The 24,151-nt window shown below is 44.2% G+C and overlaps 1 protein-coding gene across 2 annotated transcripts in view; it reads right to left on the minus strand.

Annotated features, from left to right (window-relative positions):
• Nucleotides 1-24,151, minus strand: part of FBLN2 (fibulin 2) — a 103,449-nt gene that overhangs the window by 67,801 nt on the left and 11,497 nt on the right. For both annotated transcript variants that reach the window (XM_084292804.1, XM_084292803.1), the window contains exon 2: nt 7,335-8,802. In XM_084292804.1, coding sequence (XP_084148930.1) covers nt 7,335-8,715 — 1,381 coding nt within the window. In that variant the 5' untranslated portion in view covers nt 8,716-8,802. The remainder of the gene's footprint in view (nt 1-7,334; nt 8,803-24,151) is intronic.

The following is a 24,151-nucleotide window of genomic DNA, read 5'->3' on the forward strand; positions in this document are numbered from 1 at the left end:
GATCCTGCTCTTCAGGGTGTATCTAACGAAGGCAAGACTAGCAAGATCTGAAGGAACATGCGTGTTTGTCCCACCTTGTACTGCACATCATACCTGCCAGCCATCATCCATAGTAATTCACATCCTTATTCATAAGATCACACCAAAGTGAGAAGCTGCCATCTTCATTTTATGGGTAACACAAGAAGACAGAAAACCACCTTCACAAACATCTCTAGTTTCTAGATTGGCAGGTATTGGGGTTTAAAAAGAAAAGACCTGTGCCCTGAGCATTTCTGTAAGTTGCTTAGCTTCTTAAAAATTTGCATACATCTGACTACAACAAAGTATTTAGCAAAGCATAGAGCAGAACTTTGGTATTCTGCATACAATGATCATGCTTTCACCACTTCACAGGCCTTCACATCTTTAAGAAAAAAATTCTCTAAACTGTTTTCTCTAACTAAAGATCATGAGCTCCTGCACCATAAAAGACCATAAAAGCCTGCCACACAGAAGTGCTGTTCTCCAGGATCTCACGTCCTTTGGTTAGTATCTCCACTTCAACAAGGGGACTCAGGGACATGACGCGATGAATGGAACAAGGCGATGAGTGCTTGGGCTTGAGCTCACTAGGGGAATTCTTGCAAAAACAAGACAACAACAACAAAGAGTAATGCACCAGACTTTGAGAAGCACGCTGAAGCCTGGCCAGCTGGAAAGCTAGCAGTGGCTTGGCCTGTAGCAGTTCCCAAAACACAAACAAGCAGGCAGCAGTCATGCAGAAACTTGTCTAGAGAGATCATCTAGGCACAAGCACACACACACAAAAAATTAACACTGACCCAAAAAGTATGTCCCTAAGCAGGGCAAGTCTGGATACTCAATACTGAGCTGCTACCTACAAGCCTGGGCTGGCAGGTTGGATCAGCCCTCCAGATCCATGTTCAAATTCCTTAACAGAGACAATTCAAAACACTTCATATGGGCCTAATGTTGCATCCACTGAAAACAAGAGCTTTGGAAAAACCCAGGCCACATCTGGCAGTCCAGAGCCTGGAGATTTGATACCTTTGGCTACTGCTTATTTCAGAGTCTGCAAACAATTAGGCTGAATGCACTCCTTTATGTTGCTGGGGCAGGGCTTGGTTTACCCTTGCACCCCGTGTTCACAGGCTCATGCCACAAGCAGTGTTTAGCGCGCACACACTTGAAATTACTGGTCTCATTAAAATGCAAAGTGCCAAAGGGGCCTCAGCCCAGCACCAGTGGTTCCCTTCATCCTGCTCTCACAGGCAGGGCTATCCAGGCCTACTTGTGCTGTTAGATACGGGAAGGAAGACAAATAAAAGGAAAGGACAGGGAAAGACGACTGTGGTAAATACTGCACCTTGGACAGGTTTCCTTAAAACCTCGCAGGCAGTGGGGCAGCCCCAGCCATGTTTCATGCCCCTGTGCCCTGCCTGAGCACAATGTGGAGGTGCGAGGCCTCCCCAGATCTGCCGGCTGGGCTGTGCACGGTCCCCACACCGCTCACGGCTCCCGCTGCCACCGGGCTGGCGAGGGTCAGGTGGCAGCGCTCGGCCGCAGGCACTGGGGTCACACCACCGACATAAGCGAGGGAAGGGGTCTGCAAAGCAGCACTAGAAGCCCCCACATACATGGTATTTTTTTTTATTAGGGAAAGAAAATCCTGATTTTCTCTTTTTCCCACTAAACTGTGTCCAGATACTTAATAAGGTAAGAATGCTATCTTTGGCAGAACAACTAGATCTATTTTGCGGTTTTCTCTTAAAATGCTCCTCTATTTTACAGTATTTCAGCCCTCTTTCTGTAAGTATCTCATCCTGCCTTATACCCCGTTCATGCTATCTCACTCTATAATCTTACCATTTCAAAACAATGATTACCAAAGAGACAACTGAACACTGCTGCCCAGGGCTGTAGTTCATGCTGATTCATACTTGCTGGCCCAGAGGCTTTTTCTCCCCTCAGCCTGCTCTCACGAGGTTTATTTTTACTCTTCAGTTATCCTAGTTTCAGGGCTCAAAGCTTATTTTTTCCTATTGCAGAAAGAACTGGGACTGAGCATATAATACAGGATTAAGTTTGAGGTAGTTCAAATAAACGTGAAAGAACACTTTACCTAATGTCAAAAAAAACAAACAAACAAACAAAAAAAAAACCCACACAGAAATTAGACTTCATGTTTCCAAAGCTCCATCCACAGCATTCTCGCACCTCTGGTGCATTTTACAGCAGTGGTAGGAAGGACAAAGTGTTGGTGTGCTCTGGGAAAGCCTCAGAAACCCTCACTGCAGGCCTGCTTCACGGATCTCTTTTTCCTCATCTGTCCTTAGTTAGGAAAGTAAAAGACATCTTTCTTCATCAGCCTCAATACCTCAGCAAACATAGTAGATGAGACGGCTGAAATCACAGCTATATCCTGAGGAGTTACACGAGAGCCTCCCAGTACCTCCTACCTGATCAGGATTCACATGCAATGAATGCTATTTTCCAATCCACTGATCTCGTCTCACAAATATTTACTTGGTGCAATTTACTTCAGTTGGAGAGCAATTATCCTTATCTCTAAAAATGACCATGATAAACTCATCCAGAACTGGTGATTTCTTTAAGTGGAAAAATACCTCTATTCTGAAACACAATGGTTCTAGCTAGACGCAAATTGCTATTTGGCCTGCCAGAACCAGAATGCAAATCATAAAACATTCATAACGAGACTGTTTGCTACCTGAGTTACATTTATCCAAGAAACAGCACTCTACTGGCAGTGCATAGCAAAATGGAAAGGAGTAGGAAAATAATAATAATTTTTTACAGTAAGATCTTTAAAGATGTTTTTATTCAACTCTCCCTTGTACAGGGAATTTTAAGGATGAGGAAATAGAGAAATTAAAACTCTCTCCGTTTGTTGCTCTTGCAGTAAATGACAGGATAAGATCAATGTTTGGAAAGAGACCGTATGAAGACAATAGTCTCCGTAAATCTCATCCCTTCCCTTGGTAACAGTATTTAATTTACACTTTCTCAGCTGAGTAATCACCTCTACTTTACAGTTACTGTTCCTTTAGCAATGGATTAATTAGCATTTGCCACAGAAACTTCCATAGGCCTGTACATTGCTGAATAATGTTGCTCTTTAGTCTACGAGCAGGATCTATGACAAGTGCACAGACGGAGAGCGGAAAGTTTCCTCAGCAGAAAGCAGTGCAGGCTGGCACAGAGCTGAGGGTGGCGGACCCCCCTGGGCAGCAGCAGCAGCCAACATCACCCCGTCACAGGCTGGAAAGCGCCCGCTGGGCTCACACAGCCTTGCAGCGCTGCCTCCACCCCTCCTGCCTGGCACATGGAGAAGCCAGCTCCCCAGAGTCACCAGTTTACTTGTGGGCTTGCTGTGGGGTCTGTCACTGTGACTGTGGTGGTGCCCATGTCCTCCCTTGGGGCCACGAGCGCTGCTGCCCCAGAGAGCCATGGCGCAGGCCCGGCCTCACACAACACCCAGATAATCAGGCAAACTGCTGGCTCAGTAGTACACCTCATTGTATACACTTGCATCTGACAACAACGGCAGCCTTTGAACACAGTTATTCCCATCCCTGGCCAGGCACAGGCCGGCACAGGCCTCCCAGCAGCCCTGCCAGGGTCTGCCCCCCTCCCGGGGCCCAGCCTGTGCCTCAGCAAGGAGGGAAGGCACATGCCAGCCTCACAGCGAAACACAGACAGAAGTGAGGCACAAAAGGAGAAGGAGCATCAGAATGCAAAATTTACCTTTCCTGAGCACCAAAGGACTCCACATCGTTTCTACCATTAGATTACATATGAGGCAGCAGAGACTTGGGAGATGAAAGCTCAACTACATATAAAACCAAAGTGAGATACATAAAATATACATAAAGAAGCCAAGACTTAAACCAAAGGCATCAGGGATCCAACCACAGCTGAATTCTGGTGCCAGGACACAGCTAATAGGAAGAACAAATGCAATAGCCATCTACCTCAGGATGAATTTTTAGTGGCAACAAATGTTTCTGTGGAGCCTCTTATACTTTTCTGAACTCCAGAGAAAAAGAAATACTAAAATAAATAATAAGATATGTAGAACATCCCTAGACCCACAAAAATGTATCTCTCAGGGACTCGGGAACAAAAGAAATTTGTGTTTTGGGGAAGGGGGAGGGAAAGCATTTAAGATGAAATTTTAATAAAGGTATTGATGGTTTGAAGGAATGAAAACCTAAAATAAAGTTCATCCCCCCAAATGCAGACTGATGAGAAAAGAAGGAAAATACAATTAAGTGCAAAAAGACCCCAAACAATCCCCTAAGCCAACCCTCCTCTCCAAGGCAGCCACTGCTGGACAGGTGCAGCCACTTCCAGCCCCTTGGGCTGCCTGCATCACCCCTGCACACTGCGGGCCCTCTGGAGTCATGCTCTGTTCACAGCGTCCTAAACACCCTCCCAGAGCTGGAAGCAATGGGGGCCAGCTCACGCTGCACCCCAGATAGCTGGGCAGGACCCAAACCCATCTTGGGGCTGCCTGCATGCAGCCTCTGAGGACAAGGATATGCCCAAGGGCCCCCAGAGGTGTGATACAGCTTCATTGCGAGGTTGGCAGTCCTTGCAGAAAACAGCAATACAGCTGCATGGTTTTTAAAGATGAGAAAATAATGTATTTGGCAATTCTGGCAGATTATGCCACTATATAGTTAGAATACATACACAAAATTTATGCTTTCATTCTACACCTGCAGGCAAAATTAATTTTTCTTTCCAGTCCGACTAATATCATCATTCACCCTCTATCACCAGCCCAGGAGTCACCAAAGAGACAGAAGATGTATGTTTTTTATTACGTGAAACATATGGATCTACTCACATGAGTCACGGCCACATCAATTAAAACAACAACAACAAAACAAGTGAAAATACAGCAGTCCCTAGGCAGGAGTGTTGGAGCTAGCCATGTCAAAGGAGACTCCTGGTTTTGGGAAAGGTCCTGCAATTCCCTTACAATGCTTGGCAGACCTGCTCCCACCAGCTATTCCCTCAAGAAGGTTGGAGCTACCTGGCTGGGGTGGTCCAGAGCACCAGCACCCTTACAGCTGCACCACCTACAGCTAAACAGCATGCTGTGCCACTAAGAGCTATTTATTTATTTATTTATTTTTAATAATATTTAAGGAATATTGTTAAATATTCTTTATGTATGTATATATATATATATATCAACTAAGGCAAAAATGACATCTGATGGTTTTCAAACCTGTTTCTCTAGGCTAGATGATTCGCACCTGACAAGACATCCATCATATTTTATCACTGTCCAATAAGAATCACGACCTAATCTAGACCACAGCCAGTCCTCTATCAGCCAAGAAGTTCCTGTGGATGACAGACTGAGGAGACTCCAAAATGTATCAGCTAGCTCTTCAACCAAGCACTTTCACCTCAAAAAGGCTTTCTTAAACCCCCTTATTGAAAATTTAAGGACATTCCACCAATCCCTCATTTTTGAGAGGAAAGGGAGGGGGGAGGCAATTTAATTTTAAGTAGATTGGGTTTAAATTTCATTAGTCCCAACTCAGACCTAAGTATAATGCAAAGTCTTGATGCACAGCTCGGATCAGATATTGCCTTAGGCTGCAACAAATATAAGGAAAGAGCTTTAAACACAATCTGCTAGGTAATACTGACTGCAGCTGAACTCAGTGCACAATTTCGGCAGGTGCTTTTTGCCATTTACATTATCACAGACACAGGTGTTATAAACAGATCATTTTATTCAGGTTACACCAACTTGAAGGTTGGAATCAGCTCACTTCCCCCCTTGCATTATTAGCTAGCCAATCCTGTTAGGTTCATCACTCACAAAGTGAAAATATCTAAATGTGAAATAAAATGGGTATCCATGAAGAGAAGGTAGCCCAGAGGTAAGGCTTGGAACACATTAACTATTCATTGAATCACTTTCAGCAGTTTATATCTGCTAACAACATCCCTCTAGATGGTACGTGTGCTCACCTCATGTTTCTCATTTCAAGGCATTGGGTTCAAACCCTGCTTTCTGTGAGGCTGCCTGGCACACTGCTGTAATGCAGTGAGGTTCTTCAGGTAGGACTGATTTCTAGAGCTGAAGCTCTTTTCAAGCTGACTTGTGAAGTTGACATTTACAATAAAAACACAACTGGAAGTAGAAGGCAAAGAGGCTACCATCTCCTTTCATGGATCCTGTATATCTTTTATTTAATTTACACAGCGTGCTGTTTGTGTGGGGACCTAGAACCTCAGCTCCTTCTTCTCCAAATCTGCCCACCTCCTATCTCCCTTAAACTTCTCAAGTAGATAGACTAGGCAGCTCAAGATGTGTAAGGGCTACCTAGATAACACAGGAAGAAATATCCCTGTCTAGAGAGCAATCAGTATTCTTTATAGTTTGAGTTCTTTACTCACAGTCTGAGTTCTCATGAGAACATTTTGTGCTATGTCTTGAAAAAGGAGATATTACTCTTGATTTGATGAAAAATGAATTGGAAATAGGAGCTGTATATGTGCTAATTTATAGCGATGAAGTTTGCATTCATTACAGTAATGAGCATTGCATAAAGCGTATAATCAGCATTCACTGCAGATGTCAAGAAGAATCCAGAGGCAGAGAGGAAATACATACACTTGCCACAGTTGATCATAAACATCATAAACTTCCAGCCCCCAAAAAAGACAAAGCAAGAGGCAGTCCTTTTTCTCCCTACTGGTCCCCAGTTGTGTTTGAATGTATCTATCAAATTCTTGCACTAACGAGCTTAGACAGTCTTTCAGCCATAGGATAAATATTGCAACAAATGCTGTAAATATTTTTGTAGCATGCACGTTGTCTCCTAGAAGCACAACTGTTTCACTCCTTCCCCCAGTAAAAGACAAAAGCTACAAATATGATTACATTCAGCTGGAAGCTGGAGGATCCAAGCAGATAACTAATTAAATCCAATTCCTTTTCTATACAGTAAAATGTTTTCCTAACATCACATTGGAAATGAAGAAGAGCAAGCAATGAAAGGAAAAGGTCAGATTTTAACAATTCATCACCTGAAATAAAGCTAAAACATCAGAAAATACCCTCTAGTCTGTGAAATCAAAACAAAGCAGGCAATAGCTAAACAGTAGCTACGATGTCAGACGAAACACAAACCATCTTTGGAAAGAGAAAAAAGTAACTGGAGATTTGCTTGATTTCTTGTCCATGTGGAGCAGAAAGAAGAAAAGAATAATGAATATGCACCAACATTATTATGCGTATATGTTATGTAGACATCTACACTAGAAGTAGTTCTTACCTTCTGGTAACCTAGGGTTGGCATGAATAGAGTTGGGGTCCCCATCTTCCTCGGGATGGTAACGATAAAGTGTCTGTGACTGCTTTTGGGATGACTGACTACGATCTTCCTTTAGAGCAACGGGGGGAGAGGTTGTGGCACTGAACTTTACCTTGGGGAAAGCATTTCCCTCTTGTGTTTCATGGAAAGATTTTGCTGGACTTGGCTCTGTTAAATTCACTTCTTTCAAGCCTAGATGAATACTGTTCCCTGGTTCTTCTTTTCTGGCATGCTTTTTCATTTTAGAGTGTGGGGCTCTTTCTTGCTCGTTCCTCTCTTTGTCCCCTTGCTTCCCCTTGGGTCTCCTCTCTGGCTCCCCCAGGTGCTTAGGGGTCTCAGTGGTGGCCGTGGTGTGCTCTGGAGGAGTACTGGTGGTTGCTGGTGCTTCCTTATGCGTCACTTGCTGGGGGGATGCTGCAGTGGTGCGGGGCACTCTCTTTCGCTCAATTCTTTCTGTGGCACTGCGAAATTCAGAAGGCAGCTTAGGTGCTGGTGTGGTGAGTGGTACGGTCGTTTCCTCGGCATATCTATCAGCCAGAGCTGAAACTGAAGGAGCAATGCTGGCTGGTAAGTAGTCATAATCCTCGCTTTGCTCTTGGCTGATGCTCTCTTGCTCAAGATGGGAAGAGTAGCTCCTGTATTTTTTTGGAGATTCCACCTGGGTATTGTCTCCTTCTGGAGCCTCCTGGTCGTAGCTGTACGGATCATCGTAGTGCCTCTCTGGTTCGTTGTCTTCAGTGTCCATGGGACTCACAGTATTTAAGGCGAATGTGTTACAGTCTGGAAGCTGGTAGCACATCAGCTCACCGCCAGCATTTGGGCAATGGCAAACCTTGCACGGGGGCATGTGGAAGGTGTGCCCTGCTACGTACTTCTGGCCCTCGTGGAGACAACCTATTCTTCCACACTGAGGGCATCCGTCCGCTGGCACCACCGCATCAATGCAGTTTGGAGGCAGCTCCGGGCACAGCATGAACTGGCAGCTGATCTTGCCTCCTCCCTTGGGGCACGAACACTCGGTGCTTCCAAAGTCCACGAAGTAAGACTGCCCTTCGGGTACTTTGCCGTTGATAAAGCCCACGTTGACACAGTCGTAGTACTGGTAGCCTTCGCACGTGCAGCCGTGCTGCAGGCACGTGGCACAGCACTCGCCGGGCTCCAGCACGTCCTCGATGCAGTTGTCCAGGGGCTGGCACTCGGCACCCGTGCAGTCCCTCTGTGCATGGGAAATGCTGCTGCACAGCAGCATGAGAAGGATGGCGTTCAAACAGCTCAGCTGCCAGCCCTGGTACCTACCCATAGTCTTCCCAAACGAATACAGCTGCAGCCCGAACTTGCACATTTCAGAGCTGTTCGTTTTCTTCCTAGAAGGCTGTAGACTCAGCTCCAAATCTGCAGTCTTTTCCCGAGTTACCTTTTCTCATAGATCCTAGAGTTATGAAAGAAAACTCTGTTAAAGACTATATTCAGCACATATCCTGTTAAACATTAGAGGTCTTTAAAAGTTGGGACGAAATCCAACATCTGGAAACCTAAGTATGAAATTAATCATAAAGCCTTCCAAGCATTGTAGGCACAAAGCTTGGAGTTGCATGCTCACCCCCACCCTCCCTTTTTAAAAAGAAAAGAAAAAAAAAGGCTGTTATTGTTCTATTTTTAATCTGCTCACAATACATATATATGTTAAAATAAAAAGAAGGCCTTTATACTTCAATGTCTTCATTAAATCATTCTTTCATTCTTTCTAGCTTAAAAAAAAAAAAAGAGAGATTTTTTTGCAGATAATAAACAAATGCCTACTTCCTCCTCTGTAGATGCAAATTTAAGATATTTAATCTTCATGTTATAGTTACAAAGACCCAAATCTTAAAGATCTTTCATGCCAAAATTTAGCCTTGAGACTTAAGAATTTGTCTCTACACATGTTAACTCAAAATAAGAGTTTTCTTCTGCCTCCTTCCTTCATTTAGCAATCATTTGCACTTCAGCCTTCAGCATTAACAGTTATTTTTCTTGCCCCAACAGTGCTAAAATAGAACTTCTTTGTATGTTGCGGTTACTGTGTGGTTAAACGTCGTATTAGCTATCCTGTAATACATATTAGAGGCCGGATCCTCAGCTCACAGAAGTTGGCTCAGCTCCACAGCAGGCCTGTAGTGCACTGGGGAATCGGGTGAGCATACTGTAGTTACAGTAAATACACAACAGACATTTACACCAACTGAGGATACGCCACCGGTGGCAACCACTTCTTTTATTTCTCACAGCACAAGTACAACTTTGCTTTACGGAGAATTGCTATGCTGTGAACAGAATATCTCCCTATAAAAATTAAATGAATTGGCATAACAAAAATTCATTAAATTGTGCTGAGGAAAAGAAAGCTGTTTGCTTTTTAATTACTAAATCCTTTGACCATAGAAAAGTTTAACAGTTAAAGGAAATCAGCCGTTGTACTTTACATCAAAAGCATGCTCAAAAACATATACAAATAACAAGGAAAAGTAGATAATACAGAAAAAAAAAGTTTGTGTATAGAATTTTATAGAATTTGTGACCTGATTATTTTTCCAGAACCCCTCCCATCATTAAAAAAAAATACAAATAAAGGCCCTACATCTTTTATCTAGGGGGTTAAACGTAGACATATCACCAAGAACAATAAGCCACACACGCAACAGGAATCTTGCCAGAAAATCCATTCAGAAAGATTACTTCTCCCATTCAAACTGGGCTTCCAGCAAGTCTGCTTAGGCACTGCTGGAAAGCGGCCAGGCCGTGGGAAAAGCGTGCCTGTTCTGATAAGATACGGACAAACTGTGCTAAGAATTTCCACAGTTCTGTCCTGGAATTTGAATTACTTCAGTACGTTGTACAAAGATACAAGCCTTATAAACTTAGGGTGTTTTTTTTTTTTTTTTTACTACTAATTTGAGTATATTAGTTCAGTATGCTGAAGAATACTGCCTGAATGAAAAATAAAAGTACCAGAAAGTATGCGAATGGCTTGGAAGAATCTCACTTTTTCAGAACTGCTCCCCAAACTAGGATATTCTGTACAAAGGTGAATTTTTCAATATGTGGTGCTGAAATTAATTCTTCAGAGTCCAGCCTGGGAATTAATAATTTATCCTACTTTCAGCAGCTTTTCCAGGTAATCCAAATTTGTAATTATTACATCTTGGTAGCAGGGGAATAATGAACAGAAGGACAATTAAACATAAGCTCCATCTGTAAGGATCCCAGAGCGGCGTGCTGTCACCATCCACTCCCAGCGGTACCTTATGGATGCAGCGCTTCAGCACATTAAGTCCTTTGGTCAAACTCTGCTTGCTGGAGCGCTGCTGGGGCAGCTGGGCACAGCTCTTCTCCCCTGGGATGCTCCCCAGGCTCCCCCAGCCCCAGGACACTGATGGAGGCAGTTTGGGCATCGTAGCCCCATGCATGGCCAGCCTCTGTGTGCACGAAGGTAGGGCACAGCACCGCCTCATGTAAGGGACAAGCACCTCATTCACTTCATATCCTGACAGCACCTGCTCACAGCCAACTATGCTGTCCTGGCGCAGAGCAGCCCTTCAGGTAAATGGAGCAGGATGCTCCTGTGGGTGGTGTTTGCCCGCCCTGCTTGTATACTCAGGCTTCCCAAAACAAACACCTTCTTCTCAGGCAGAAACTTGAACTCCAAACAAGAAGCCCCCAAACTAGCTCCTGTTCTGAGCCACCGACAGTTATATCCAGCTGCAGGTTTACCACAGGACCCGGCCGCAGCAGGGCTCCTTCCCCTTCTGCATTCCTCCTAGCACCTCACAAGCACAGCCCTGTCTTCCTGGAGGGTGCTACTTGACCACCCTCCCTGGCATAGTTACTGCCGCCTCCTTTCTGCCCAAGGGTTTGCATGCTTGTCCCACGTGCCTCCAGTTTTCCTCCCTTCTTCTCCTTGCTCCCTTTCCTCTTGCCCACAGGGAGGCCCAGAGATTTCGGGGCCCTGTCCCGCAGTGAGCCCTGTCCCTGCTCCTCCTGTCACGCCTGCTGCTCGATGCCTCAGTCAGCCTCCTGTATCCTTCCTTGTTTGATTGTTTCCACATCCCTGAACATCCAGCTTTCATGCTGCCGACCCCAAACTGATAAGGCCAAAATCCTTATAAACCCTTTTTCCGTTGATAACACCACAGTTTTGCCTATCCTCAGGCTTGCTTTCTTCCATCAGAGGCTCCTTGTTTCTGGTGTAATGATCCCAACAAAACTATCTTTTCTTATTCCTTTAAAGCACCGCATTTTCCCTCTGCTTTCTCCATCTGCTCCCCACACCCATGGCTCCCCCCCACCACCAACCCATAAACTTGCATATCAAAGAAAGATTCCCTACTCCAGGCACAGAGAAAGGCAGCTTTGAGCAGAGCTCGCAGACATTGAGCCCCACTGAGAACAAGCTCCGAGTGGAGCATGCGTGCCCTGCCCAGCCCACGCAGTGATGTGGGACTGCCTCTGGATCTGCGCCCGTCCCGCTGCTGCGAGCGGGCCCTGGGGAGAGCAGCTAATTACTTGGTAATGGCAGCAAGAGCTGGAGCTGCGAAATGAAGGTGTCTGTTCCAAGAGGGAAAAAAATGCACCATCTCTAGAGGATAGAGGAGTTTTAATACCAGGAGATATTAATGCAGAAATTTCTTTCCGTTAACTATTTTAATGCTTTTTTCAATGTCCTTTTACGTAACTGGGACGATAAGAAAGGGCTTCATCTGAACAACAGGCTGGTCTTTTTATTCCCAGCTCTGTCCTCCACCCACTCTTAGTAATTTCACTGGCTTTTGCTGCTGCTGTGTTGGTGGGATGTCACAACAAATGAAACCCCACACACCAAACACAAAGGTTTTCCCAAAGTCTGTGTTGGCGGTTTTACAGAGCACTAAAGCAAGATAACCCAATGTCACCCGAGTCCTCACGCATTGCTTCATGATCCAGCAGGCTTCGATTTGTGTCCTTCATGGAATTTCCTAACCTGCTGGGCTGCACATCCTGCTCTGCTTTGGTTCAAGTGCTACCCCTGTTGGCTTTGGTGTTGGCTTTAGCTACCCCTCGGCCCCTGTTAAAGCAGCTGTTACCAACCCCCTGCACACAGAGCATCCCGAGAAAGCACGTGTGCCCACACAACAGAGGGCCAATGCTCTGGATGGCATTAAGATCCTCAAAGCCAACAGAGGTAAAACTGCGAGCTTGAAGAGGATGGTCAGACCACAACGGCATTCCTTTCTCGTCAGTCCCTTCTTTAAAATCAATTCCTAGGAGAAACAAGACAAATACACTTCATAGCGAACCAGCTCAAAAAAAAAAAAAAAAAAAAAAGTAAGACATGAAGCATAGACACATGTCTTCATGGAAAAGGAAATGAGAATGCTTCACATTGCAGATGAAACCAGTATCTGTGTGACAGGGCATCAAAGGCTAATGACAGCAACCATCAATTCCTTTCTCCTGAGGGGGGGGAAGTGGGTAGAACAAAATAAGATTTCAAAATGCTTACTTTGATTCAATTTGGGGACAGAAAGTTATAAATTCAGAGATTTTTGCAAAACAATATACTCAGAAAGTGATTTACTTGAATCAAAGCCTTAACATAAAGTCAAAATGAAGAATGTTGACTTGATTAAAACAGTTCAGTATTACTTGAAAATGCTGATGAAACCAGTGTGTTCCCACAAAAGATCCAGACATTTTAAATGCGCCACATCTTTAAATTATGAGGAGTATTTTATTGGGAGATTTTTTTTTCCAGATGGTTTCATTTCAACACTAAACCAGAAAGCTTATTCTAGGTAAGGAGAGGTGACAAGAGGCACTTTCCTTCAAAGACTTCAGATGAACATCACCTTTCCTTGGGAAGGCTGTCCCAGAGATGGCAGAACTGCAGAAGGCGTGCATGTGTGAAAGAGATACTGCAGGATCAAATGTTCAGTGAAGAAAGAGAGGCAGACGTTTCTAAGCAAAAACCAATAAACAGAATAAATTCAGCCCACTGCAGAGAACATCCCACTGCATGAGATCCCACTGATGTCCAGCTTTGAAGAAGTATCTGTGATTTAACCAGTTGTAGATCCTTGCTAACAGGCTTCGGTGGAACTATTCTTCGCAATTCCCCACTAAATTGCCCTTTGCTACAATAGTAAAAACAGAAAGGCTGTTCTGATATCCATCTCCTTTTGAACAATGTGCAGGGCCAGATGCAAGCCTGCTGTGAAAGCAGAAGGTGGCAGACAGCTGCACCATCCCTCCTGAGCCCCATGCAGGGTGGAGCTGGGGGGTTTGGCCACTCCATTTGGCCACTCACCTACACCCAGGTTTCATGCACTCAGAGAAAGAAGCCTGCCCGTGCACTAGCATGGCTGGCAGCAAATGAGGAATGCAGTAGTGGCACTCACCACCAGTGCACAAAGCACCAGCACACAGAGATGCCAACCCTCCCAGTCTCCCAGTGCTACCCAGTCCAAACTGGCTCCCAGGTGCAACCTGAGGGACCAACCACAGCCCTGGTCTGTGATGCTGAATCTCTATCACGTCAGTAAAAGCATTCCAAAAAGCACAGTGGGAAGCTGAAGCGCATGTGCACAGGCACACTACAGGGCTAACGCGTTTCGTCTGTCCGTGTATTTTAGCACCTCTCCTCAGCCAGACCTCTCTGGTCTGCTGCAGCTGCCAGCAGCTCTTAAATGGCTGCGGTCATAGCTGAGACTCAGGGAGGAAGGAGGGAGGGGACGGAAGGAAACATCAATTTTAAAACAATCCCTTTTAAATGCAAGAGAAAAATGGAAATTTGTGAGAGACTGTTCTTGTATGAAAAACAGAAGAAAAAAAAAAAAAAAACAAAAAACTAAGCTCAGTAACTCCTGGCTCGGCTGTGCCAGCCAGTGGATTAGCTCTTCCTTTCACACCCTCTCAATCCGGAAACTTGTGATCTCACCAAGCACTGGAATGGATTGCTGCTGGCTGCTTCCAGCCCATCTCGCTAGCAGAGGTAACTGAAGTGCTATTCACCAGACGGATGAATGAAAAGCGGAGAGATTTCCTTTGCTGCTCTTATGCAATATGCAGTGCGCAGAGCCAGACCTTTCTGCCTGCTAATTAATGAAACTTGAGATGAGCTGAAGCCAGCCTTCTCGCTCGGGGCACCTGGGTTGGGGGGAAGGAAAAGAGGGGTAGGATAAACCCCAGTGCAAATCCAAATCCAATAAGCTGCCTTTTCTTATCGAAAGTAGAGCACAAGATGCTTAGTCACTTCAGTGTTGTCAACGCTCCAGTTCTTGGCAAAATCAGCCAATTTTCAGAAGTCATAGCTTTTGCAGACGGTTTCCCTCAGCTTTATTTTCAATAAGAAATCAGTTACCGTAAACCCCCTTTTCATGGAAAAGCTTAAAAATGGACATTTGGGAGCCTGGAGGATCATTACTTAATTCAACAGAGAACTCAAGAGCGGGACAGACCAGGAGCAAGCAGAAGAGATCAAAACTCACGCAGTTTCCCAAGAGCAGCTCCGACAAGACCTCCCTTCCCCGCACACGCACCCCAGGCAGAGATGCTCCCGACACTCTCCAGGACGTTCCCCACATCAAAGCCGAACAGGAACCCGGCACGCCGCAGTAATGGAAAAGCATCACCCAAGGCATTTCAGCTGCAGTAGCCAAGCATTAGCAACAGTGACTGGGCAGCTCTGGGACACGGTCCTCCAGAAAGTGCAGCTTTTTTAATCCATCTTTGAAGAACTGGGGAGTAAAGGCAGCCTTGTTCCAAGTGAATGGCGGGGCAAAGAAAGCTGCGGAGGGGAGAGTTGTGTCTTGGGTGTACTGTCAGTGCTCCCCCTCGCCCCAGCCCAGCCCAAAATACCAGGGCAGGTATTTGGCTCACTGAGCAGCGAAATTCTGTGTCATTGGGAGGCGCCACTGCAGCAGATCCAAAGTGACTCAGTGGGAGGATGGCAGCTGCAGGGAGCGAGGGAGAAACGACTCACATGGGGGAAAGGAGGGGAACAGGAACACCATCCCGCCCCATGCACGTGGAGGAGCTGGTCCCCATCCCAGCTCTGACATGCTGATGGCTCAGCAAAGGGGCTGTGCGTGGTCAGGGACTGGAGCAGCTGGAACAAGCACAAGAGACCTGAGACTGTCAGAGCAGGGAAGATGTGGCTTCCCTCAGGATGATGCAAATGCAGCATCCACGCACAGGAGGCTCAGCACACAGTTGCAGCCAGGCCAGGGTCATGCAGCTCTGCAGCAACAGAAACCTAAGTATTTCTTTTTAGTGAAAAAATAATAAATATATATATATACACACGTTTTTAACATCACCAAGTTTCAGGTGACTGTATATGCACCTCCAAAACACAATAAACTAATCCAGCTACTTCCACGACAGCCAAAAAAATCTGGGAAAAGATTAAAGCAAAGTCAGCGACAGCCATTCAAAAACATTTCCCAAGGCGCAGCCAACAAAAACTTGTCAAAGCACATAAGTTATGAACTAATTTGCAAAGAGAGAGCTCTTTTGGCAGCATACAGGCAAAGCGTGTCCCTGGGTCCCACGGCACCTCAAGCAGCCGCACACATGCGGAGACAGCCCCAGGGGAGGCGGCAGCACAGCTCCAGCACAGCCGTGCCCCTGGGGATGACACCAGCACAGTTCAGTGCTCCAGGCTCAGGTGAACGTTGTAAATACTCTGCACTGATGAGCGAAGGAAATAAATTGTTCTCATTTGCCTTAAGAGTTGCACTCCTCACTTCCCACTCAGGATAAATAAATCCCTGCTTCCCATAGTACTCCCTGTTATTTAGTACTTTTTGGTGAACACCGTAAGCAACCAAAGCAGAACCTGCTCCTGCATTTGGTCTCATAACCCTGCTCCTCAAAAAGTATCCTTTCAGGTCCTGGATTACACTTCTCTCTCCCCTGTCTTTCCCTAACTTCCTCCCGGATAATCCAGTTTCTGTCCCCCAGAGCTCACGTATCTGCAGGGTTGCTGCTCCTCTCACCAAGGCACAAAATAGCTGCAGTCTCAAGGACAGCAGCATGCAAGATCTGAGCATCTTGTTTCCAGTCACTCCCCAACCCCCTTTCACCATTTCTTCTTTCTTCAGTGAAGTGCCTACGATGCTGCTTACAACTTTCTTTAAGTAACAGATTCAAGCTTCGCATTTATTTGTCTGTTTTCTCAATCCAGTTGTTTTCTTAATCTTCCACTGCACAGGGGACCAGCCAGCACTCTGCACCTCACAACACATTGTTTCCCTAACCATAGGATACAAAAAAAGGTTTCCCCCACCCTAAAATAGAAATTAGGCAAAAGAAAGCCCACTTTTTAACTGACAGCTTAGCAAGTGGCAGTTTCTGACCTGCCTACTGCCATGTGCCACCTCGGAAATAACTAACAACTGCTTTCATTGAGGGAAGACTGACGGAACTGCAACACTGTTTTCCGCAGTATACCTGCAAGGCAAAACTGCTCCCCCGCCGGGATGGCAGCTCTTCTACTGCCTGAACTTCAGCCTCAGAACTGAGGACCTTGACTGGAAACTCTCTGGAGTAGCTCAGGGGGGTTGCTTCAGTCCACCAATTAATTTCAAATGAGAGTCACAACAAAACGTCAATGCAGTAATTTTGTAGTAAATAATTTTTCAGTGAACGTGTCTTGGCCTTGACATTGTCATGATGAATAGTGGATCTCTATCTGCCATGGTGAAAATAACCCTTACTGTGCGGTGACCATTTTATAGTCTCTTACTATTTTTGGTTCACAGTTCCTCCACAACATTTATACAGCACTCTGTCAACGTAGCTCTTTAGGTCCATCACACACATAGCTGCTGTCTCCAGTCAGGATTTCCCTAGGAGTAGGCTGTGACTTGTGACATTTTCGCCTCAAAATGCACAATGGTTTTTCACATTGTAGTGAAATCCCCCAGAAGGGTCTGAGATCAAACTCCTTTCTTTTATGACTCAACAGGATCCAAATCTGTCCCTCAAGAGAGCAAACATGCTCTCAGTAACCAACTGTAGCAACAAACCAACTCCTTTCATGAGCTATGCTCCGCTCCACAGCTGAGAAAATATATCTTCTGCTCCCCCAGCTGCAGAGCGCACCTAGCTGAGACTTGCGTGCCAGTAGGTGAACTTCAGCACACCCTGTGCTGCCTGTGCTCCAGCTTTCAAATAACACTTCAAGGCAGCACACAAGGCCATCGCTGCCTTTGTTCCATACACAGAGGGCATTATCCTGCCCTATTCCTCTGGATAAAGGCTGGGGAGGGGAGGGGGAACTGGAATAAGGAGCAGATGAAATGCTAGCTCAAATTTACCCATAGCAAGTATGCTGTAGCTTGTGATCCTTTTCAGGTTTTGGAAGCATTACTCCTGTGAGTATCCTGTGAGTTTTCTGTGCTCTAATGTGAGCAGAGAGTCTTTCTGTCAGAAAGAAGGGACAAGAATCAGTATCACGAGAAGAAACACCTGCCCTGACCACCACTTCTGTCTCAAAGGCTTGTCAGGAGTTATCTGGTATGAACCAAGATCTTCAATGCAGGGCAGGGTGCACAGGGCCTCTGCTGCCAGATGCCAGTCTGTGCCCAGACCAGCACGCAAGGACCATGGATACAGGATGAAATGGAGACATAAAAGACAAGGTGGACGCATCTCCCAACAGAAACTGGTACCAGTATCGCTAAACAGTCATCTCCTTTTTCCTGCCTCTGCTCAGCCCCATTTTGTGATTTCCCTGTCCTTTGGGTTTCTACAAGCCATGAAGGAGGACACAGAGTTTAGCAATCAACCCCAAAGACAGGCTGGGCTAAGGACTTATAACTTTCCACTGAAAACTGTTCAGCTATTGAATCTGGTAGAGCATGTGCCCAGACATCTTTTGGTAGGAAGACGAATTTGGGTTTATTTCGGCACTCACATACATGCCCTCTCCCCACCCATGCCACGAGACACCGGACAGCAGACAGAGCACATCTGTACCGAGTGGACTAAACGCACCACGAGGCACACTGCCAACCAGAAAGTAATAAAGTCCAGAAAAAGAAACAACGATCAATCCTACAGGAACAGATTCCTCATATGGTGACAAAAGAAATCCCAAATAAGAGTCATTATACATACCAATTAAATTCTTTAGCTAGAGCAAAAAAAAAAATATTATTTTAATGGAGAAAAAACTAGAACATTTGGTTAAAATGTTCTCACAGAAATGTTAATTACCACAGGCATTAAGCAAACGGAAATCAAAGCCTACCATTTGTTGAGCACTTTGAAAAGTTTTAATGCAAAAAACGTGCTTGAAAGAAACCTTCAATTTTTCCTCATGAATGAAAGCAAATCCCTGTAAATGAAGCCTACATCTATCATGCTGCTAATCAGTCAGCAGCCACAGATGTAATCCATCAATCAAAATCGTTCCTGTGCAAACTTTCCATAAAAGATAATGGAATTAATTTGGTTTGCTGGATACTGAAACGTGAAAAGATGCCTGCTCTGTTATTTCATCTTGGAGCCCCCCATTCAGAGACAACAATAATGCCAGATGTAACTAATAGAAGTTACCCTCACAATACCTCCCATCTTCCACCCTGTGTTATTCTTCACTGATCCTCCAAGACTGAAGAGTTGTGTAAAAGAAGCTGGGAGTTGCTGCCTGACTCCTGCTTTTGGGCAGCAATCTGTCCCCTAATCCCCTGCCTCAGCACGAGGGCAGGGAAAGCTTTGCTCCTGCGGGGCCGGGGAGCCCTTGAGGCAACGTGACAAGCAACCCATGTCACAGGCACCCAGAACACATGTGCAGCTGCCTGAGAGCTTTTATCATACCTGCTGTAGCACTCAGCCATAGGAACTGAACTTGATGCTGACCAGGAACATGTCTTACAGGCAGACCTGCCAGAGAGCATCTGGATGGAAACTGCCCTGGGCCCTGCTTACCCTTCAAGAGATGCTAAGGCCAGTAATAAATACTACCTCATTTACTGAAGGCTAAACCTAGAGAAGCATTCTGGGTGAGGCAGCCTCATTAGAATTCATTTATAACCAACCCCAAACAGATTTAAAGCTATTTAGGGTTCATCATAAAAAGAAAGCACTGACTCGTACTCTGAAACTCATGAAAGCAAAGTATCTAGTATTATTTCATGCTCAACATACACACATACATATGAACATATAAAGGCATGTATTTCTTGTACTCCTGTGGCACAGGAGGATAATTTCCTGAAGCTAAGAGCACTGTTTTGGGGTCTATTTTTGGTAGTCTGTACAGAATCTCACACTGACACACTCAGATGACAAACAGTTTGCTCTGCATCTAAATACGTTTACTCAACTTCTGCTCTCAGATGCACGTATGCAGTTCTTCTTGTGGTCATAATGATTTGTGGTTCTGTACAATATTTACCCTATGAACCAGAATGATATTAGAAGAGCAAGTTTTGTTTACTTTGTAAGTTATACATTACATTTTCTATTACCAGAGGAAACTAGTATGGTTTCCTGTGTAAGTATGCAACCAATACTCCAGAATATTTCAAGTTATTGATGATCAACAAATACAAGTTAGCCTATAACAACTTGCAAATAAAGGCAGAACATAAAAACTAAAAATTTCAGCAATCCAGAAATGCTGATACTACAAAATTTGGGTTTGTTCTAGTAGGAAACATGCTATGTTTTTATAAGATTATTTAGCAAAAATGAAATTTTATTTTAACTGCTGCCCTGAAGAAAACAAGTCTCATCACTTGATGGAACAAACATCCTTTGAAGGAACAAACCAGACTTTCTCCAGTATTTATGAGAAAAAGTCAGATCCTTTCAAGTATATGAAAAGGTAACCTATCTCCATCTCCTCGTATAGGATTCTGAGGAAATGATGTAAACATTGATGTAAACTTTGCTTTTCATGCCAGGTGACATCCAGGTATTTCTCCTATGCTGGAGAGAGAATCCAGAGCAATCTACTGCTTAGAGGTCTACTTTTGCATTAAATTATGTGCGTACAGCTGCTCCCACTAACATAAAATACAGTCTGAATAATTTTCTGTATGTTACCTTGTAGAGGTGCATATCATTTAAGTAACAAGAATATTTCATTCCCTTTGACAACATATTTGTTGTTGTTGCTGTTCTTGGTACATTAAAATTTATATATGTACTCTGGTCAGTGTTTCTCCTGTAAGGGAAGGAAGGAAGCTATTTTATTTTCCAGCTAAAGAAAATCTACAACTCTAAGATGATTTATGCATGGGGAAAGAAACCATTAACACAAAGGATGAAGAATGAGCTGATAATCACTCCCTTCTCCACAGTCCAGCACAAGGCTGGCAAGAAAAATTAAGATGACGAAGTCACTAATATGCAAAAGATAAAACAAAGTCTCCTAAAAATCACATGACATTTGGTTAAAAAGAAGAAAAAAAAAAGTAAACACAAGTGATTAGGACTACAACATATTCTTCACAGTGAGAGCAGAGCTATTCCAGCTGTCCAGCCTTCCCTCAGACTCCTCTGCTAGTGCTGCCACAAACACAGCCTCCGAGCCTGCAGTAACAAGCAGCCATCCAGCAGAAAAAGGCACCTGCAGAGAGCCTTCCTGTGGCACGACCTCACCTCTCCCCAGGATGATTTTAAACACTCTGGCAGCCCAGTCAGACGTTCACAACCATCTGACTGATTTGGGAGACTGGGAGAGGGAGGATTTTCATCAGATACCCAATCGTTACAAGGGTACTAGAACTTTTGCAGAATCATTTCTAAATGGAAGCTGCTGGTACAGTGATCTTAGCTACTCAAAGTGCAAAGAACAAGAACAGAGGGGTCCATGAATCTAAATTCTCTAAAGAACAAGGCTTTAGTTTAAATTCAGTTTTCTAGAAGTTACCTCAACTGATGAAGCTTCTTCTACAGTCAGTGAAGAGGTGGGTAAAACTTTGGAGGGCAATTAGTATTACTAATAGTCCATTTTAAGATGTGTGGATTGCCCCTTAGAAATGTGCTTGTCTTTATTCACTTTATGAGGACCTTAGACAATTAATTACCTTATTTTTGAGTAGATAAAGCTGAGGAGCCTGTGATTTTTCAATCTGCAAAGGAAAACTTTACAAGGAACAAGACCAAAGTTTATAGAATTGAGAGAGAGACATAAAGGGAAAGTGAAATTCATTCACCAGACCTGGGCCACCGAAGTGCATAGGCCAGTGAGAAGAAAGCCATCATTCCCCAAAATGCTAGCTGCCAGAATCTCAGTAGAGCTCTGAAAAATGATGGAGGTTCATCATCCTAAGAGATCCTGTCATTTAGAAGAATGGAGAATGAAATTGGTGCAACTTCTGGCAATTCTCACAATCCACTGTTTGACCTGTATGACTAGCTTTTATGGGGGGTGCAAGATGTGGATCATGATGGAGATGTTCTGCTCAGTTCTGTAAGTTTAGCTATATTACACACTGGTGTGATGACTGTCATGATTTGAGTCTTCATCACTTCCACACTATTCTCAGAGAGCCAAAGCTCTACAAATCAGATAAGGCAGAATTGCATTGCATGGAGACAAGATGAAGACATTGCCCATCTATCTGATTATAAATGTAACATGTTCTTTTTATGCAGAGACTGCTGTCAGTATATATTGACCATGTTATATACTCACCACTGCCTTCCAAATCCTCAGAAATATGATTTTCCCTTTGGGATATTTAAGTAAAGTAAAAGTTCACCTTTAAAGCAATGTTAAGCAATAGCTTTCCATGTTACCTTCCGATGCATACTACCACTTCAGCCTACAGATGCTGTTTTTCCTTCAGCAGAGGATTTCAAGTTGTTTGACTATACCCTGTTTATTTTACACAAATGCTATTCCTTTCTTACAGATGGATATGATCCGTTGAAGACCTGGAACATTTTATCCCATAGCAAAACTCATTCAGAGTACCATCTGTTCTTCCTACAGGGGCACAGTAACGCCAAAAACTGTTTAACATTCCATAAATTAAGACCATATAATGGATAGCTCATTGTTAAAGGGAAGCAAGGAATAATTTGGAACCTGATGACAGATATTTTGCTGGGATTTTGCCTTATAAATAGTATCCAATGTATTATTTTTGGTTTGCTTCCTTAAAAACATCACATACTACATTAAGCAGCAAAGGCATGTCACAACCAGGACCATCCTAATGCTTGACTTTATCCCCACTTCCATCAGGGTCAGCAGGATCCTTTCTAATGACCTCAGGGGGGTTGCACTGGTCCAACGGGTTAGAACAGATTCACTGAAAAAACAGATTCTGTTCTCATTTACCCTGGTTTGCATTTGTTGCATCTGCATGACAAACGTCCTAAGAGAATAGAAGTCAAGCTTTAAGTTTAAGAGCCATTAAAATATTAATGCAACATCTATAAAATATGACATATGTTGCACTTACACACACACACACCACTTCACTTATTGGTAAGAAACCCTAGCCAGAAATGAACTGTTACTTGTTATTCCTTTCTACTTCAAAATGCAGAAGTTTAATCAATAAAAGGGTTGGGCATAAAATCCTACTATGGCTATGTATCATTTAACATGAAAACAGCCTTATTTTGCCATCCATACAGAGAAACCGCAATTAAATAGAAGTCTACAAAAAAAAAACAAAAAACAAACAAAAAAAAAAATGGAGCACGCAAAAGAAATCAATAGTGCTTAATTGGAAAAAAATGGCACTGCAAAATCCTCCGCCCAAGAGAGGGGCTGAGTGGCACCATGCCCGGTGCTCCGGGCTGCCTGGGGACAAGCAGTCCTCCCTAACATGCAACTCTCGTCACACACGCTGGGAGCTGCGTGTGAGCTGTGCTTCTCCGTCCCAGTGCACAAGTTGCACTTCTTAAATCAGAAAAGTGCTATATGGCAGCGTGCTTCAGGACTTGTTGGGGAACCGGAGAAACCACCGACCCTGAAACTCTAAAAGTGGTAAGAATTAGTGTCTAAAGCTTGAGCTGTGTCTGTGGAGTTGTTACTTAAGACTACATCCGTAAGCTTATACAATTACTACCATCTCTTTGTGAAGCTCTCACATTGCTACAATGAAATTTGCAGAAGCAGCGCACTTCCAGCCCAAGCATTACAGTTCCCAGAGACAATGCAGAGACGTTTCCATCCCATCAGGTCCTTGGCGGTGGGGGAAGGGCAGGAGTGGCGGGGAGGGGGAAATGCAACCTGAGAAGTGGTAAGTGTGTCAAAATCCAAATTACTTGGAGATATTTTGCAGCACAATCATCCTTTATGCTTGTGCAGCTCAGCTCATATGGCTCACATTCAGCCTGTCACACCGAATCATTGCTACTTCTTGACTTGCATTAACAAAAACAAACCTAACTTTTGCTTCAGTATGTGAGGTAAAATGCTCCCCGAATCCACAGTCAAAAGGCCAGAAGCGGCATTAAAAATAATTGCTTTTGTAAGAAGCTCACTTCTGACGAGAAGTAAAAAAAAGCTCGGTGAAGTTCTGCCTAACAGCACTAGCACACATGTGTTGCTTATGGAGTATTTCGCAGAAAACCGTACTGCAAAAAGCTTTGTCCATACGCAGAGCAGATGCAGTCTTACCTAACAAAGCAAACCCGCCTCTACCTACTTAAGTTTTTAAATTGAATTAAACCGAAGATATTTAGCAAAAGTTTCAGAGTATCACGAAGAGTTAGAAAGTAAATCTCGAAAACAGAGTACAAAATCAAAGAGTAAACACAGCCAGATAAAATCTTTGCAACTA

This window comes from Netta rufina (assembly GCF_964035555.1).
Source record: "Netta rufina genome assembly, chromosome: 10".
NCBI classification, from domain to species: Eukaryota; Metazoa; Chordata; class Aves; order Anseriformes; family Anatidae; genus Netta; species Netta rufina.